Below are 15,054 nucleotides of genomic sequence, written 5' to 3'. Positions count from 1 at the left end.
GAGAGGGAGGGAGAAAGACAGAGAAATATACAGGGGGGAGTGGAAGAAACAGACAGACAAAGAAAAGAGGGGAGGACAAACATTTATTCAACATTTGGTTGCTGTTAAAATGTTACTCTTGCACTTATGTATATGTGTCTGTGTCTGTATGTATGTGTCTGTGTCTATGTGTGTGTGTGTGTGTGTGTGTCTGTGTGTGTGTCTGTGTCTATGTGTCTGTGTGTCTGTGTGTGTGTCTGTGTCTATGTGTCTATGTGTCTGTGTGTGTGTGTCTGTGTCTGTGTCGTCTGTGTGTGTGTGTGTGTGTGTGTGTGTGTGTGTGTGTGTGTGTGTGTGTGTGTGTGTGTGTGTGTGTGTGTGTGTGTGTGTGTGTGTGTGTGTGTGTGTGTGTGTGTGTGTGTGGGTGTGTCTGCCTGTGTTTCTGTGTGTCTGTGTGTGTCTGTGTCTGTGTCTATGTGTGTGTGTCTGTGTGTGTGTGTCTATGTGTGTGTGTGTGTGTGTGTGTGTGTGTGTGTGTGTGTGTGTGTGTGTGTGTGTGTGTGTGTGTGTGTGTGTGTGCTTATGTGTGCTTATGTGTGTGTTTACCTGTAGATAGCATGTCCAGGCAGGCTGCCAGGGTCGTAGCTGACCTTAACATGACCCTGGAACAGCTCTACGGCGATGTGGTCATTGTCCCCATTATACAGCAGGATACCGTTGTCCTCCGCTGTCGACACCTGGGGGCAGATATCACAATATAATAGCATGTATTGTGATGATATGACATCATGTCCTACATTAGTTACACAGACTGAAAGTTAACTTGAGATCCCTTGTACGTAACTCAAATCTTCTTGCAAATTTCCCTTTGACAACAGTCTAAGACTAAGATACTGTACATGCATGGATCTCAAACACATGCTTGTTGTATTGCTGATTCAGTACCTGCACTGTATAAGCTGTGTGTGTGTGTGTGTATGCGTGAGCGTGTGCACACATTTTTGCTTGTGAGTGTGTTACAGTACCTGTAGTGAGATGTTAGATACCTGCAGTGTGATGTTAGCCTGGGGCCAGTTCTTGAGGTCAGAGAGCAGCAGGTAGGAGTCTCTGTCTACGAAGTTCACACTGACCAGCTTCTCACAGCGAGGACCTCCGAACCCAGGGAGACACTGGCACAGTGCCCGGCCTGCCCGTTCCACACACGGGGCATCGTTCTGGCAGTCTGCCAGGTCACATAGAGACCGCGGTGAGGAGGGCACCTCACACAACTGACCACTTTGGGGGGAGGGAGAGAGAAAGAGTGGGAGAGGGAGAAAGAGAGGGAGAGAGAGGGAGGGGGAGAGAGAGAGAGGAAGGGAGAGAGGGGGAGAGAGAGGAAGGGAGAGAGAGAGAGAGAGAGAGAGAGGGAAGGGAGAGAGGGAGAGAGAGGGAGATAGAGAGAGAGAGGAAGGGAGAGAGGGAGAGAGAGAGAGGAAGGGAGAGAGAGAGAGAGAGAGAGAGAGGAAGGGAGAGAGGGAGAGAGAGATAGGAAGGGAGAGAGAGAGAGAGAGAGAGAGGAAGGGAGAGAGAGAGAGAGAGAGAGAGGAAGGGAGAGAGGAAGGGAGAGGGGAGAGAGAGAGAGAGAGAGGAAGGGAGAGAGAGAGGAAGGGAGAGAGAGAGAGAGAGAGAGGAAGGGAGAGAGAGAGAGAGAGGAAGGGAGAGAGAGAGAGATAGAGGAAGGGAGAGAGAGAGATAGAGGAAGGGAGAGAGAGGAAGGGAGAGAGGGAGAGAGAGAGAGAGGAAGGGAGAGAGGGAGAGAAAGAGAGAGAGAGAGAGAGAGAGAGAAGGGAGAGAGGGAGAGAGAGAGAGAGAGAGAGAGAGGAAGGGAGAGAGAGAGAGAGAGAGAGGGAGAGAGGAAGGGAGAGAGAGAGAGGAAGGGAGAGAGGGAGAGAGAGAGAGAGAGGAAGGGAGGGAGAGAGAGAGGAAGGGAGGGAGAGAGAGAGAGAGAGAGGAAGGGAGAGAGAGAGAGAGAGAGAGAGAGGAAGGGAGAGAGAAAGAGAGAGAGAGAGGAAGGGAGAGAGGGAGAGAGAGATAGGAAGGGAGAGAGAGAGAGAGAGAGGAAGGGAGAGAGAGAGAGAGAGAGAGAGAGAGAGGAAGGGAGAGAGGAAGGGAGAGGGGAGAGAGAGAGAGAGAGAGGAAGGGAGAGAGAGAGGAAGGGAGAGAGAGAGAGAGAGAGGGAAGGGAGAGAGAGAGAGATAGAGGAAGGGAGAGAGAGAGAGAGAGGAAGGGAGAGAGGGAGAGAGAGAGAGAGGAAGGGAGAGAGGGAGAGAAAGAGAGAGAGAGAGAGAGAGAGAGAGAGAGAGGAAGGGAGAGAGGAGAGAGAGAGAGAGAGAGAGAGGAAGGGAGAGAGAGAGAGAGAGGGATAGAGGAAGGGAGAGAGAGAGAGGAAGGGAGAGAGGGAGAGAGAGAGAGAGGAAGGGAGGGAGAGAGAGAGGAAGGGAGGGAGAGAGAGAGAGGAAGGGAGAGAGAGGAAGGGAGAGAGAGTCAGAGTCAGTAAGTTCAAATGACAGATGCACAGATGTTAGACATTTCACAACTGATAAGAAAAAGTGGTTCCCTATACGTATTATACCACGGATGGCTTGATACTGTTCTACGTTGTGTGAGTTCTAAGGTGTGTGAGTTCTAAGGTGTGTGAGTTCTAAGGTGTGTGAGTTCTAAGGTGTGTGAGTTCTAAGGTGTGTGTGAGTTCTAAGGTGTGTGTGAGTTCTACGTTGTGTGAGTTCTAAGGTGTGTGAGTTCTAAGGTGTGTGAGTTCTAAGGTGTGTGAGTTCTAAGGTGTGTGAGTTCTGAGGTGTGTGAGTTCTAAGGTGTGTGTGAGTTCTAAGGTGTGTGTGAGTTCTACGTTGTGTGAGTTCTAAGGTGTGTGAGTTCTAAGGTGTGTGAGTTCTAAGGTGTGTGTGAGTTCTAAGGTGTGTGTGAGTTCTAAGGTGTGTGTGAGTTCTACGTTGTGTGAGTTCTAAGGTGTGTGAGTTCTAAGATGTGTGAGTTCTAAGATGTGTGTGAGTTCTACGTTGTGTGAGTTCTATGATGTGTGAGTTCTAAGATGTGTGAGTTCTAAGGTGTGTGTGAGTTCTACGTTGTGTGAGTTCTAAGGTGTGTGAGTTCTAAGATGTGTGAGTTCTAAGGTGTGTGTGAGTTCTACGTTGTGTGAGTTCTACGTTGTGTGAGTTCTATGATGTGTGAGTTCTAAGGTGTGTGCGTTCTAAGTTGTGTGAGTTCTAAGGTGTGTGTGAGTTCTAAGGTGTGTGTGAGTTCTACGTTGTGTGTGAGTTCTAAGGTGTGTGTGAGTTCTAAGGTGTGTGAGTTCTGAAGTGTGTGTGAGTTCTAAGTTCTGTGTGAGTTCTAAGGTGTGTGTGAGTTCTAAGGTGTGTGTGAGTTCTAAGTTGTGTGTGAGTTCTAAGGTGTGTGTGAGTTCTAAGGTGTGTGTGAGTTCTAAGGTGTGTGTGAGTTCTAAGGTGTGTGTGAGTTCTAAGGTGTGTGTGAGTTCTAAGTTGTGTGTGAGTTCTAAGGTGTGTGTGAGTTCTAAGGTGTGTGTGAGTTCTGAGGTGTGTGTGAGTTCTAAGTTCTGTGTGAGTTCTAAGGTGTGTGTGAGTTCTCGGGTGTGTGAGTTCTAAGTTGTGTGTGAGTTCTAAGGCATGTGAGTTCTCGGGTGTGTGAGTTCTAAGTTGTGTGTGAGTTCTAAGGTGTGTGTGAGTTCTAAGTTGTGTGTGAGTTCTAAGGTGTGTGAGTTCTAAGGTGTGTGTGAGTTCTAAGTTGTGTGTGAGTTCTAAGTTGTGTGTGAGTTCTAAGGTGTGTGTGAGTTCTAAGTTGTGTGTGAGTTCTAAGGTGTGTGAGTTCTAAGTTGTGTGTGAGTTCTAAGGTGTGTGAGTTCTAAGGTGTGTGTGAGTTCTAAGTTGTGTGTGAGTTCTAAGTTGTGTGTGAGTTCTAAGGTGTGTGTGAGTTCTAAGTTGTGTGTGAGTTCTAAGGTGTGTGAGTTCTAAGTTGTGTGTGAGTTCTAAGGTGTGTGAGTTCTAAGGTGTGTTAGTTCTAAGGTGTGTGAGTTCTAAGGTGTGTGTGAGTTCTAAGGTGTGTGAGTTCTAAGGTGTGTGTGAGTTCTAAGGTGTGTGAGTTCTAAGGTGTGTGAGTTCTAAGGTGTGTGAGTTCTAAGGTGTGTGTGAGTTCTAAGGTGTGTGTGAGTTCTAAGGTGTGTGTGAGTTCTAAGGTGTGTGTGAGTTCTAAGTTGTGTGTGAGTTCTAAGGTGTGTGAGTTCTAAGGTGTGTGAGTTCTAAGGTGTGTGTGAGTTCTAAGGTGTGTGTGAGTTCTAAGGTGTGTGTGAGTTCTAAGTTGTGTGTGAGTTCTAAGGTGTGTGAGTTCTAAGGTGTGTGAGTTCTAAGGTGTGTGAGTTCTAAGGTGTGTGAGTTCTAAGGTGTGTGAGTTCTAAGGTGTGTGAGTTCTAAGGTGTGTGTGAGTTCTAAGTTGTGTGTGAGTTCTAAGTTGTGTGTGAGTTCTAAGGTGTGTGTGAGTTCTAAGGTGTGTGAGTTCTAAGGTGTGTGAGTTCTAAGATGTGTGTGAGTTCTAAGGTGTGTGTGAGTTCTAAGGTGTGTGTGAGTTCTAAGGTGTGTGAGTTCTAAGGTGTGTGTGAGTTCTAAGGTGTGTGTGAGTTCTAAGGTGTGTGAGTTCTAAGGTGTGTGAGTTCTAAGGTGTGTGAGTTCTAAGGTGTGTGTGAGTTCTAAGGTGTGTGTGAGTTCTAAGGTGTGTGTGAGTTCTAAGGTGTGTGTGAGTACTAAGGTGTGTGTGAGTTCTAAGGTGTGTGTGAGTTCTAAGGTGTGTGTGAGTTCTAAGGTGTGTGAGTTCTAAGGTGTGTGTGAGTTCTAAGGTGTGTGTGAGTTCTAAGGTGTGTGTGAGTTCTAAGGTGTGTGAGTTCTAAGGTGTGTGAGTTCTAAGTTGTGTGAGTTCTAAGGTGTGTGTGAGTTCTAAGGTGTGTGTGAGTTCTACGTTGTGTGTGAGTTCTAAGGTGTGTGTGAGTTCTAAGGTGTGTGAGTTCTGAAGTGTGTGTGAGTTCTAAGTTCTGTGTGAGTTCTAAGGTGTGTGTGAGTTCTAAGGTGTGTGTGAGTTCTAAGTTGTGTGTGAGTTCTAAGGTGTGTGTGAGTTCTAAGGTGTGTGTGAGTTCTAAGGTGTGTGTGAGTTCTAAGGTGTGTGTGAGTTCTAAGGTGTGTGTGAGTTCTAAGGTGTGTGTGAGTTCTAAGTTGTGTGTGAGTTCTAAGGTGTGTGTGAGTTCTAAGGTGTGTGTGAGTTCTGAGGTGTGTGTGAGTTCTAAGTTCTGTGTGAGTTCTAAGGTGTGTGTGAGTTCTCGGGTGTGTGAGTTCTAAGTTGTGTGTGAGTTCTAAGGCATGTGAGTTCTCGGGTGTGTGAGTTCTAAGTTGTGTGTGAGTTCTAAGGTGTGTGTGAGTTCTAAGTTGTGTGTGAGTTCTAAGGTGTGTGAGTTCTAAGGTGTGTGTGAGTTCTAAGTTGTGTGTGAGTTCTAAGTTGTGTGTGAGTTCTAAGGTGTGTGTGAGTTCCAAGTTGTGTGTGAGTTCTAAGGTGTGTGAGTTCTAAGTTGTGTGTGAGTTCTAAGGTGTGTGAGTTCTAAGGTGTGTGTGAGTTCTAAGTTGTGTGTGAGTTCTAAGTTGTGTGTGAGTTCTAAGGTGTGTGTGAGTTCTAAGTTGTGTGTGAGTTCTAAGGTGTGTGAGTTCTAAGTTGTGTGTGAGTTCTAAGGTGTGTGAGTTCTAAGGTGTGTGTGAGTTCTAAGTTGTGTGTGAGTTCTAAGGTGTGTGAGTTCTAAGGTGTGTTAGTTCTAAGGTGTGTGAGTTCTAAGGTGTGTGTGAGTTCTAAGGTGTGTGAGTTCTAAGGTGTGTGTGAGTTCTAAGGTGTGTGAGTTCTAAGGTGTGTGAGTTCTAAGGTGTGTGAGTTCTAAGGTGTGTGTGAGTTCTAAGGTGTGTGTGAGTTCTAAGGTGTGTGTGAGTTCTAAGTTGTGTGTGAGTTCTAAGGTGTGTGAGTTCTAAGGTGTGTGAGTTCTAAGGTGTGTGAGTTCTAAGGTGTGTGAATTCTAAGGTGTGTGTGAGTTCTAAGTTGTGTGTGAGTTCTAAGGTGTGTGAGTTCTAAGGTGTGTGAGTTCTAAGGTGTGTGAGTTCTAAGGTGTGTGAGTTCTAAGGTGTGTGTGAGTTCTAAGTTGTGTGTGAGTTCTAAGTTGTGTGTGAGTTCTAAGGTGTGTGTGAGTTCTAAGGTGTGTGAGTTCTAAGGTGTGTGAGTTCTAAGGTGTGTGAGTTCTAAGGTGTGTGAATTCTAAGGTGTGTGTGAGTTCTAAGGTGTGTGTGAGTTCTAAGGTGTGTGAGTTCTAAGGTGTGTGAGTTCTAAGGTGTGTGTGAGTTCTAAGGTGTGTGTGAGTTCTAAGGTGTGTGTGAGTTCTAAGGTGTGTGTGAGTTCTAAGGTGTGTGTGAGTTCTAAGGTGTGTGAGTTCTAAGGTGTGTGAGTAGTTCACCTGTAGCCGTCGGGGCAGGAGCAGGAGTATGCGTTGAGTTGATCGACACACTGAGCTCCGTTCTGACAGCGATTCTCCTCACAGTCATCATAGTCCACACTGCAGTCATCACCAACGTAGCCCGGAGAACACACACACCTGCAACACACACACACAAATGTGAGCGTTAGCCCACTGAGCTAAATCCTAAGTCTGGGTACCACACACACACACACACACACACACATAGACACACACACACACACACACAAGTGCTTTGAGAGACTAGTCAAGGACCATATCACCTCCACCTTACCTGACACCCTAGACCCACTCCAATTTGCTTACCGCCCAAATAGGTCCACAGACGATGCAATCTCAACCACACTGCACACTGCCCTAACCCATCTGGACAAGAGGAATACCTAGGTGAGAATGCTGTTCATCGACTACAGCTCGGCATTCAACACCATAGTACCCTCCAAGCTCGTCATCAAGCTCGAGACCCTGGGTCTCGACCCCGCCCTGTGCAACTGGGTACTGGACTTCCTGACGGGCCGCCCCCAGGTGGTGAGGGTAGGTAACAACATCTCCTCCCCGCTGATCCTCAACACTGGGGCCCCACAAGGGTGCGTTCTGAGCCCTCTCCTGTACTCCCTGTTCACCTACGACTGCGTGGCCACGCACGCCTCCAACTCAATCATCAAGTTTGTGGATGACACAACAGTGGTAGGCTTGATTACCAACAACGACGAGACGGCCTACAGGGAGGAGGTGAGGGCCCTCGGAGTGTGGTGTCAGGAAAATAACCTCACACTCAACGTCAACAAAACTAAGGAGATGATTGTGGATTTCAGGAAACAGCAGAGGGAACACGCCCCTATCCACATCGATGGAACAGTAGTGGAGAGAGTAGCAAGTTTTAAGTTCCTCGGCATACACATCACAGACAAACTGAATTGGTCCACTCACACAGACAGCATCGTGAAGAAGGCGCAGCAGCGCCTCTTCAACCTCAGGAGGCTGAAGAAATTTGGCTTGTCACCAAAAGCACTCACAAACTTCTACAGATGCACAATCGAGAGCATCCTGTCGGGCTGTATCACCGCCTGGTACGGCAACTGCTCCGCCCTCAACCGTAAGGCTCTCCAGAGGGTAGTGAGGTCTGCACAACGCATCACCGGGGGCAAACTACCTGCCCTCCAGGACACCTACACCACACGATGTTACAGGAAGGCCATAAAGATCATCAAGGACATCAACCACCCGAGCCACTGCCTGTTCACCCCGCTATCATCCAGAAGGCGAGGTCAGTACAGGTGCATCAAAGCTGGGACCGAGAGACTGAAAAACAACTTCTATCTCAAGGCCATCAGACTGTTAAACAGCCACCACTAACATTGAGTGGCTGCTGCCAACACACTGACACTGACTCAACTCCAGCCACTTTAATAATGGGAATTGATGGGAAATGATGTAAATATATCACTAGCCACTTTAAACAATGCTACCTTATATAATGTTACTTACCCTGCATTATTCATCTCATATGCATACGTATATACTGTACTCTATCATCGACTGCATCCTTATGTAATACATGTATCACTAGCCACTTTAACTATGCCACTTTGTTTACATACTCATCTCACATGTATATACTGTACTCGATACCATCTACTGTATCTTGCCTATGCTGCTCTGTACCATCACTCATTCATATATCCTTATGTACATATTCTTTATCCCCTTACACTGTGTATAAGACAGTAGTTTAGGAATTGTTAGTTAGATTACTTGTTGGTTATTACTGCATTGTCGGAACTAGAAGCACAAGCATTTCGCTACACTCGCATTAACATCTGCTAACCATGTGTATGTGACAAATAAAATTTGATTTGATTTGATTTAACATCTTCAAGCCACGCACACACACACACACACACACACACACACACACACACACACACACACACACACACACACACACACACACACACACACACACACACACACACACACACACACACACACACACACACACACACAGGTTGACATTGTGTACTCACTGAGGTCCAGTAGAGCTGATGAGACAGGTAGACTGGTGTTGACACGGACTGACACCTGGAGCACACACATCCTCCATCTCCTCACACATCTCCCCTGGAGAGAGAGAGAGATACATTACATTTACATAGCAAAGGATGGAAAAGTGAACCATAATAGGCCCACTCAACTGTGATAGGCTGGTCTAGTGGAATATGTAAATGTGTTACCGGTGTAGTAAGGAGGACAGAGGCAGGTATAGTTGTTGACACCATCTACACAGTTAGCTCCGTTTTCACAGTCGTTATCTTCACAGTCATCCATGTTGGTCTGGCAGGTAGGACCTTCAAATCCAAGGGGACAGGCACAGCTGTATGCCTCCTCCTCCTCGTTTAGTTGGCAGGTGCCCCCATTGGCACAGGGGTTACTGACACAGACGTTCAGAGCAGTCTCACAGTTCCTACCCTGCAGACAAACAGAAAAGAGCGATGTCCACCAGCCAACTATGCTTCCAGAGAGTGACAGTATCTGTGAACAAACTGATTACACGCGTCAAGTGAATGTCTGTCAATGTATTTCAAGTTAATGAATGTTCATGAATTGAGTCAGGTGTGTTGGGCTGGAATAAAGTCCTGCCACATCCTGAAAACAGGCTTTAAAAGTGGCCACAAATATCAACAGCCACACAGACGATAAGTAAGTGTTAGCGGGGGGCTGGAACAGAAGCATGCAGGTTAAAGTGTTAATGTGACCTCTCACCTTGAATCCAGGAGGACAGATGCACCTGTACATCTCCACCAGATCACTGTGACAGATCCCCTGGTTGACACACGGACTGGACAGGCACGGGCTACACTTGGCCAGGACGCCACTGTCCACCTCACCTACACACACACATTGTATTACTTTGCATGATGCTTACCTTTCCAGTTCATGTAGTTTTGAAGTATACAGTACAGCTGGATCTACACAAGAATTAGCATGAGACATGGACTGGTGAAAAATATGCTAGTTTTTTGAGAGAACAGCTAACAGCTAACAGCACCTCTGGTTTCTTATTAAACTAAATGAATGAATCCATCTCACCGTGGCACTCAAACTTCTTGGCAGGGGTGGTGAGCAGCAGCTTGCCCTCCATGCCCGTCGGTCCGGCACAGCGGGCGATGCCAGGCTCCTTGTATCCCGTCTTCACCCAATCAGACAGCCAGCGTAGACGGCAGTCACAGTACAGAGGGTTAGCACCAATTGCCCTGAGATAAAGGGGTCAGAGGTTAAGGGTCAGGGACAGTCAGAGGGTTGGTATCAATCACCTCGAGGAATTAATCAATCATTTAAACATGGCAGAAATAAGGATGAGTCTCAGAGTCTCATGAAGGCTGAGGTTCAATAGATGTAGTGGCACTATCTGACCAGCAGGTGTCTCTCCTGTCCTTCAGATAACACAAAGAACTACATTCTCAACTGTTAAGGCACAGTACTTCTAGAAAAAGAAACCATACTTAATTTTCAAATTGGTTAAAATTAGGTTAAGGGTATGCTTAGGTTTAGGGTTAAAGTTAGGGGTTTGGTTACTGTTAGGGTAAGGTGAAGGTCAGTTATAGATGTTAAGTTTAGGGTTAGTTACGGGAAAAGGTCAGATGTTGGCTATTCAGGCTGTCAGTCAGGCTGGTCAGAAAATTCCCCTTAGTCTCTCTCTTCTAGAAAGGACCAACACGCTATGCCTCTGCTTCTTGAAAGGTTTGCAGAATGCTATCTCTGATTACATTGCTGTTGGATAAGTTATTTGACATACTTGGGGGGGCATTTGAAAGTAGAGAAAGGAGAACAAATGTCGTTGAATTGTTGATACAAAGTGTAGACAAAGGAGGAGTTATTGAGTTGCTAAAAGGGAACTTAACACAACTAGTCATGGCTACTTCTGAATCAATGCTGTGAAAAAACATGCATGCAGGCACAGTGACGCACAGTCACACAAACTGCCTGGTCGATGCTGCTCCATTACCCAGAACCACAGGCTCGTGTTTCAAGCCAGTCCAATAGCTGATATCTGACATCTGCTAACATGAAAGGCACTTGACTGTGGATCAATGATAGACAAAGACAAGGAACCCCCACAAGCTTCTCTAGATCTTTCTCTCTTTACCTCCCTGCAATATCTCTCCTCTCTCTACCCTTTCTTCTTCTTTCCTCCCTTGTATACCCCTCCCATCCCTCTCTCCTTCTCTTCACATCACATCTCTTCTGTCATCTTATTTCCTCTTCTCCCATCCCTCTCTCCTTCTCTTCACAGCACTCTCTTCTGTCACAACACTCTCTTCTGTCATCTTATTTCCTCTTCTCCCATCCCTCTCTCCTTCTCTTCACAACACTCTCTTCTGTCATCTTATTTCCTCTTCTCCCATCCCTCTCACCTTCTCTTCACATCACATCTCTTCTGTCATCTTATTTCCTCTTCTCCCATCCCTCTCTCCTTCTCTTCACAGCACTCTCTTCTGTCACAACACTCTCTTCTGTCATCTTATTTCCTCTTCTCCCATCCCTCTCTCCTTCTCTTCACAACACTCTCTTCTGTCATCTTATTTCCTCTTCTCCCATCCCTCTCTCCTTCTCTTCACAACACTCTCTTCTGTCATCTTATTTCCTCTTCTCCCATCCCTCTCTCCTTCTCTTCACAGCACCCTCTTCTGTCATCTTATTTCCTCTTCTCCCATCCCTCTCTCCTTCTCTTCACATCACATCTCTTCTGTCATTTTATTTCCTCTTCTCCCATCCCTCTCTCCTTCTCTTCACATCACATCTCTTCTGTCATCTTATTTCCTCTTCTCCCATCCCTCTCTCTTCTTCTCCATCCGTCTCTCCTTCCTTGCCCTCTGTGCTCCTGACATGGATAGACCTATTGATTTACAGCTGATGGCTTTGACATGACAGACAACCTGGACCCCACTGGGAGTAAAGACCTGCTTCAACCTCCCAAAGTTACGTACAACCACACACGAATGCTACCACACACACACACACACACACACACACACACACACACACACACACACACACACACACACACACACACACACACACACACACACACACACACACACACACACACACACACCTCCCTACAAAGCCCACAGACTGCGAAGAATGTTATGGAACCTACACGGTGTGTGTTTGTTTCGGTGACGTCACAGTGGAGGAGTGTGTAGCATCACTGCAGCTCTGTGGCTGACCAGGGGAGTTCAGCGGATGTAAAGCCCAACAAACAGCTCTAGTGACGGACTACCATCCCCCTGACACACACACTACCAGCTCAGACCACCTCTGTGTGTGTGTGTGTATGCGTAAGTTTGTGTGTGTAAGTGTGCATGTAAGTGCATAAGTGTGTGTGTGTGTGTGTAAATGCGTAAGTGTGTGTGTGCGTAAGTGTGTAAATGTGTGTGTGTGTGTGTGTGTGCGTAAGTGTGTGTGTGTGTGTGTGTGTGTGTGTGTGTGTGTGTGTGTGTGTGTGTGTGTGTGTGTGTGTGTGTGTGTGTGTGTGTGTGTGTGTGTGTGTGAGTGTGAGTGTGAGTGGGTAAGTGTGTGGGTAAGTGTGTGTAGCTAGTCTTCAGAAAGTGGGTGGTACAGTAGGGGCAAGCAGATGGTAACAAACAAGATCCTTCTGTTTATATGTGATATGTTTTATTGATACTGGTGTTGCTTTAGAAGAGTGTGTATGATGAATATTTGTTCGTGTACTTCTTCGTGTGTGTGAAAGGTGTATGCATGTGTGTCTGTTTGAGTGTTTTGGGCATGCTCCGGTGCGTGTGTGTACTCACAGGTGAGACAGAGAGGCCACGTCACTGAAGATGCCGTCAGGAAGCTCGGAGATCTCGTTGCCATGGAGAGACCTTAGAGACGACAGACAGAGTGGGAGGTGATTAGGATTCAACAATGATCATCTAGATATGCTCACACCGTTCTGTTCAAACAGCCTAAATGTCAGATCACATTTTGATAAAGTCGACTGTGTCGAGATTTGTTCAGAAGTTTCTGTAGCCAGACAATGCAGGGTCGTTATGTTAGAATTACAGTTGCAGAGACCCTGAGGTCTACAGGGAAAGAGGAGTGCATGGAGAGAGCTCCCGTGTGAATCAGTTAGCTACACTTCTCACTCTAATGACTGCAGCTTTACTGTCTGTTTCTCTGCAGCAGGTCTGGGCAGGGGAAAGGCTGGCTCTATGTCTGCTATGTGGGGCTCAGGGCTGGCTGGCAGAGACAGACATAGGGCTGCAGTGGAATCCAGAGTGGCTGGTGTTGGGTTACTGAACTGAGTACAGAGCAGAGTGCCTAGGCTGAGATTACCAGACAGGGTGGTAGGGTTCTGACAGCTAAAAGGGGGCAATGAGGGTCGATGAGGGGGGTCTGTGAGTGAGTGAAGGGGGAGTTAGGACTTCTGAACAGTTCTTAGTGACTGTTGTAGCCGGCTACCACCCGGTACTCACCCTGCACCTGAGAGCCTGCTGCCCTATGTACATAGAGTTGAACACTGGTCACTTTAATAATGTTTACATACTGTTTTACCCACTTTATATGTACACTGAGTGCACAAAACGTTAAGAATAGCTTCCTAATATTGAGTTGTAGTGGAATTAACAAGTTACATAAATAAGGGATCATAGGTTTCACCTGGATTCATCTGGTCAGTCTATGTCATGGAAAGAGCAGGTGTTCATAATGTTTTGTACACTCAGGATATATAATGTATTCTAGTCATGGCTCATCCTATATAACTTCTATTTTTTTTTTTCTGGATTATGTGTGTATTTCTATTTATTTTTATTGTTAGATATTACTGTTAGAAACAGTGCAGTAATAGCATTTCGCTGCACCTGCGATAACATCTGCAAATCTATGTACTCGCCCAATAAACTTTGATTTGATTTTGATTTGCTGCCTGGAGTGGGGTGAGGTGAGGGGGAGAAGGGGTCTGTCAGAGTCCCAGTGCCAGTGCTGCTTCCTCTCCTCGTCCTTCAATGATTGGGTGACGAGCCACTGCGCTAACCGATAGATGTCAAATCAAAGGCTTAATGGCAGTAAACACAGGGCTTTAATGGCAGTAAACACAGGGCTTTAATGGCAGTAAACACTGGGCTTTAATGGCAGTAAACACAGGGCTTTAATGGCAGTAAACACAGGGCTTTAACGGCAGTAAACACAGGGCTTTAATGGCAGTAAAATAATATGGCTGTACTATTTTGTCAGGACATTAGCAACAGTCCCAGTCCCTTTGGCTGAAGCCCAGATACCTACTTCTAAAACCCTGGGCTACTGACCAAACTATTACTATACCTTCCTGTTCAGTACAGAGGTGCTATCTTAATTTGATCACTATTGTTGAAGCACATTTTCCTGCGCGGCATAAAATACAAATTGTTAGGTATTCTAGTTTTTAAAAGACTTCTAAAGTTTGTCATTTCCACTTTAAAGTGGCAGACTTGATGTATCCCAAAAATGTATCAACCCCTACAAAAGTGTTCATTAATTACAATCCACATAATAATTCACATTTCCTGTTTCTATGGGATTATTTTCCTGTTGTGAGAAACATGGTCAGATTTAGATAGAACATGTACTGTACTAACCCCTATTTAGCTCTGTACACTCCTTTAATGTATCCACTCTAACCCTCATATGCTATAGCCCCGGCTGACTGAATACCCCTTACCAAGGCAGGGGGTTAGGGGTGAGGGAGAAAGATTTGCAGTGGGCAGTTGGCCAGTAGCACTGTCTCAGAGAGGTAGAGAGAGATGAGAGGAGCCAGGGAGTCTCTGATACAGAAACATGATCTTTACTAACACACCGGCACACTGCTCTCCTGGCCTCCCTTTTTCATGTCTCTTCCTTTACCTCAGTTTTGAAATCTCTCTTTCTTTTTCTCTCAATTTTTCTTTCTCACCCCACACTTCTTGGCCAAACCCTGGCGCTGTCTTGACCCACTCCCTTTACACCTAATACCTAATACCCAACACACACACACGCGCGCACGCACGCACGCACGCACACACACACACACAAACACACACACACACACACACACAATACCCAGCAGGCCAATTAGCAGCTTATTAATCCTTATCCAAAACCACAATAAACATCATACACAGGCACAGACACACACGCATACACACGCATATACGCACACACACACATTCGCGCGCACGCACACACACACACACACACACACACACACACACACACACACACACACACACACACACACACACACACACACACACACACACACACACACACACACACACACACACACACACACACACACACACACACACCCCAAACCACATCCATGCCAGACCCAGACCCTTAGCCTGTTTGAAGCTGCGTGCACTAATGATTCCTAAATGTCTTTACTAGTCTGTAAAGCTGAAGGGGGGTGTGTGTGTGTGTGTTATAATGAAACTTTTGGCACCTCAGTGTGCTTTCTGTGAAGGGGACACTAAAACCTGCCAACTTTGAAC

The 15,054-nt window shown here is 46.3% G+C and overlaps 1 protein-coding gene across 1 annotated transcript in view; it reads right to left on the bottom strand.

Moving 5' to 3' along the window:
• Positions 1–15,054, bottom strand: part of LOC135512160 (slit homolog 1 protein-like) — a 189,173-nt gene that overhangs the window by 10,460 nt on the left and 163,659 nt on the right. Inside the window, 8 exon segments of the mRNA XM_064933877.1 lie at positions 586–716; positions 1,026–1,254; positions 6,518–6,655; positions 8,566–8,659; positions 8,773–9,007; positions 9,302–9,426; positions 9,629–9,792; positions 12,355–12,426. Coding sequence (XP_064789949.1) covers positions 586–716; positions 1,026–1,254; positions 6,518–6,655; positions 8,566–8,659; positions 8,773–9,007; positions 9,302–9,426; positions 9,629–9,792; positions 12,355–12,426 — 1,188 coding nt within the window.

The sequence above is a fragment of the Oncorhynchus masou genome, chromosome 24 (assembly GCF_036934945.1).
Source record: "Oncorhynchus masou masou isolate Uvic2021 chromosome 24, UVic_Omas_1.1, whole genome shotgun sequence".
Classification (NCBI taxonomy): Eukaryota; Metazoa; Chordata; class Actinopteri; order Salmoniformes; family Salmonidae; genus Oncorhynchus; species Oncorhynchus masou.
This window is presented reverse-complemented; position numbering and strand designations above follow the sequence as displayed.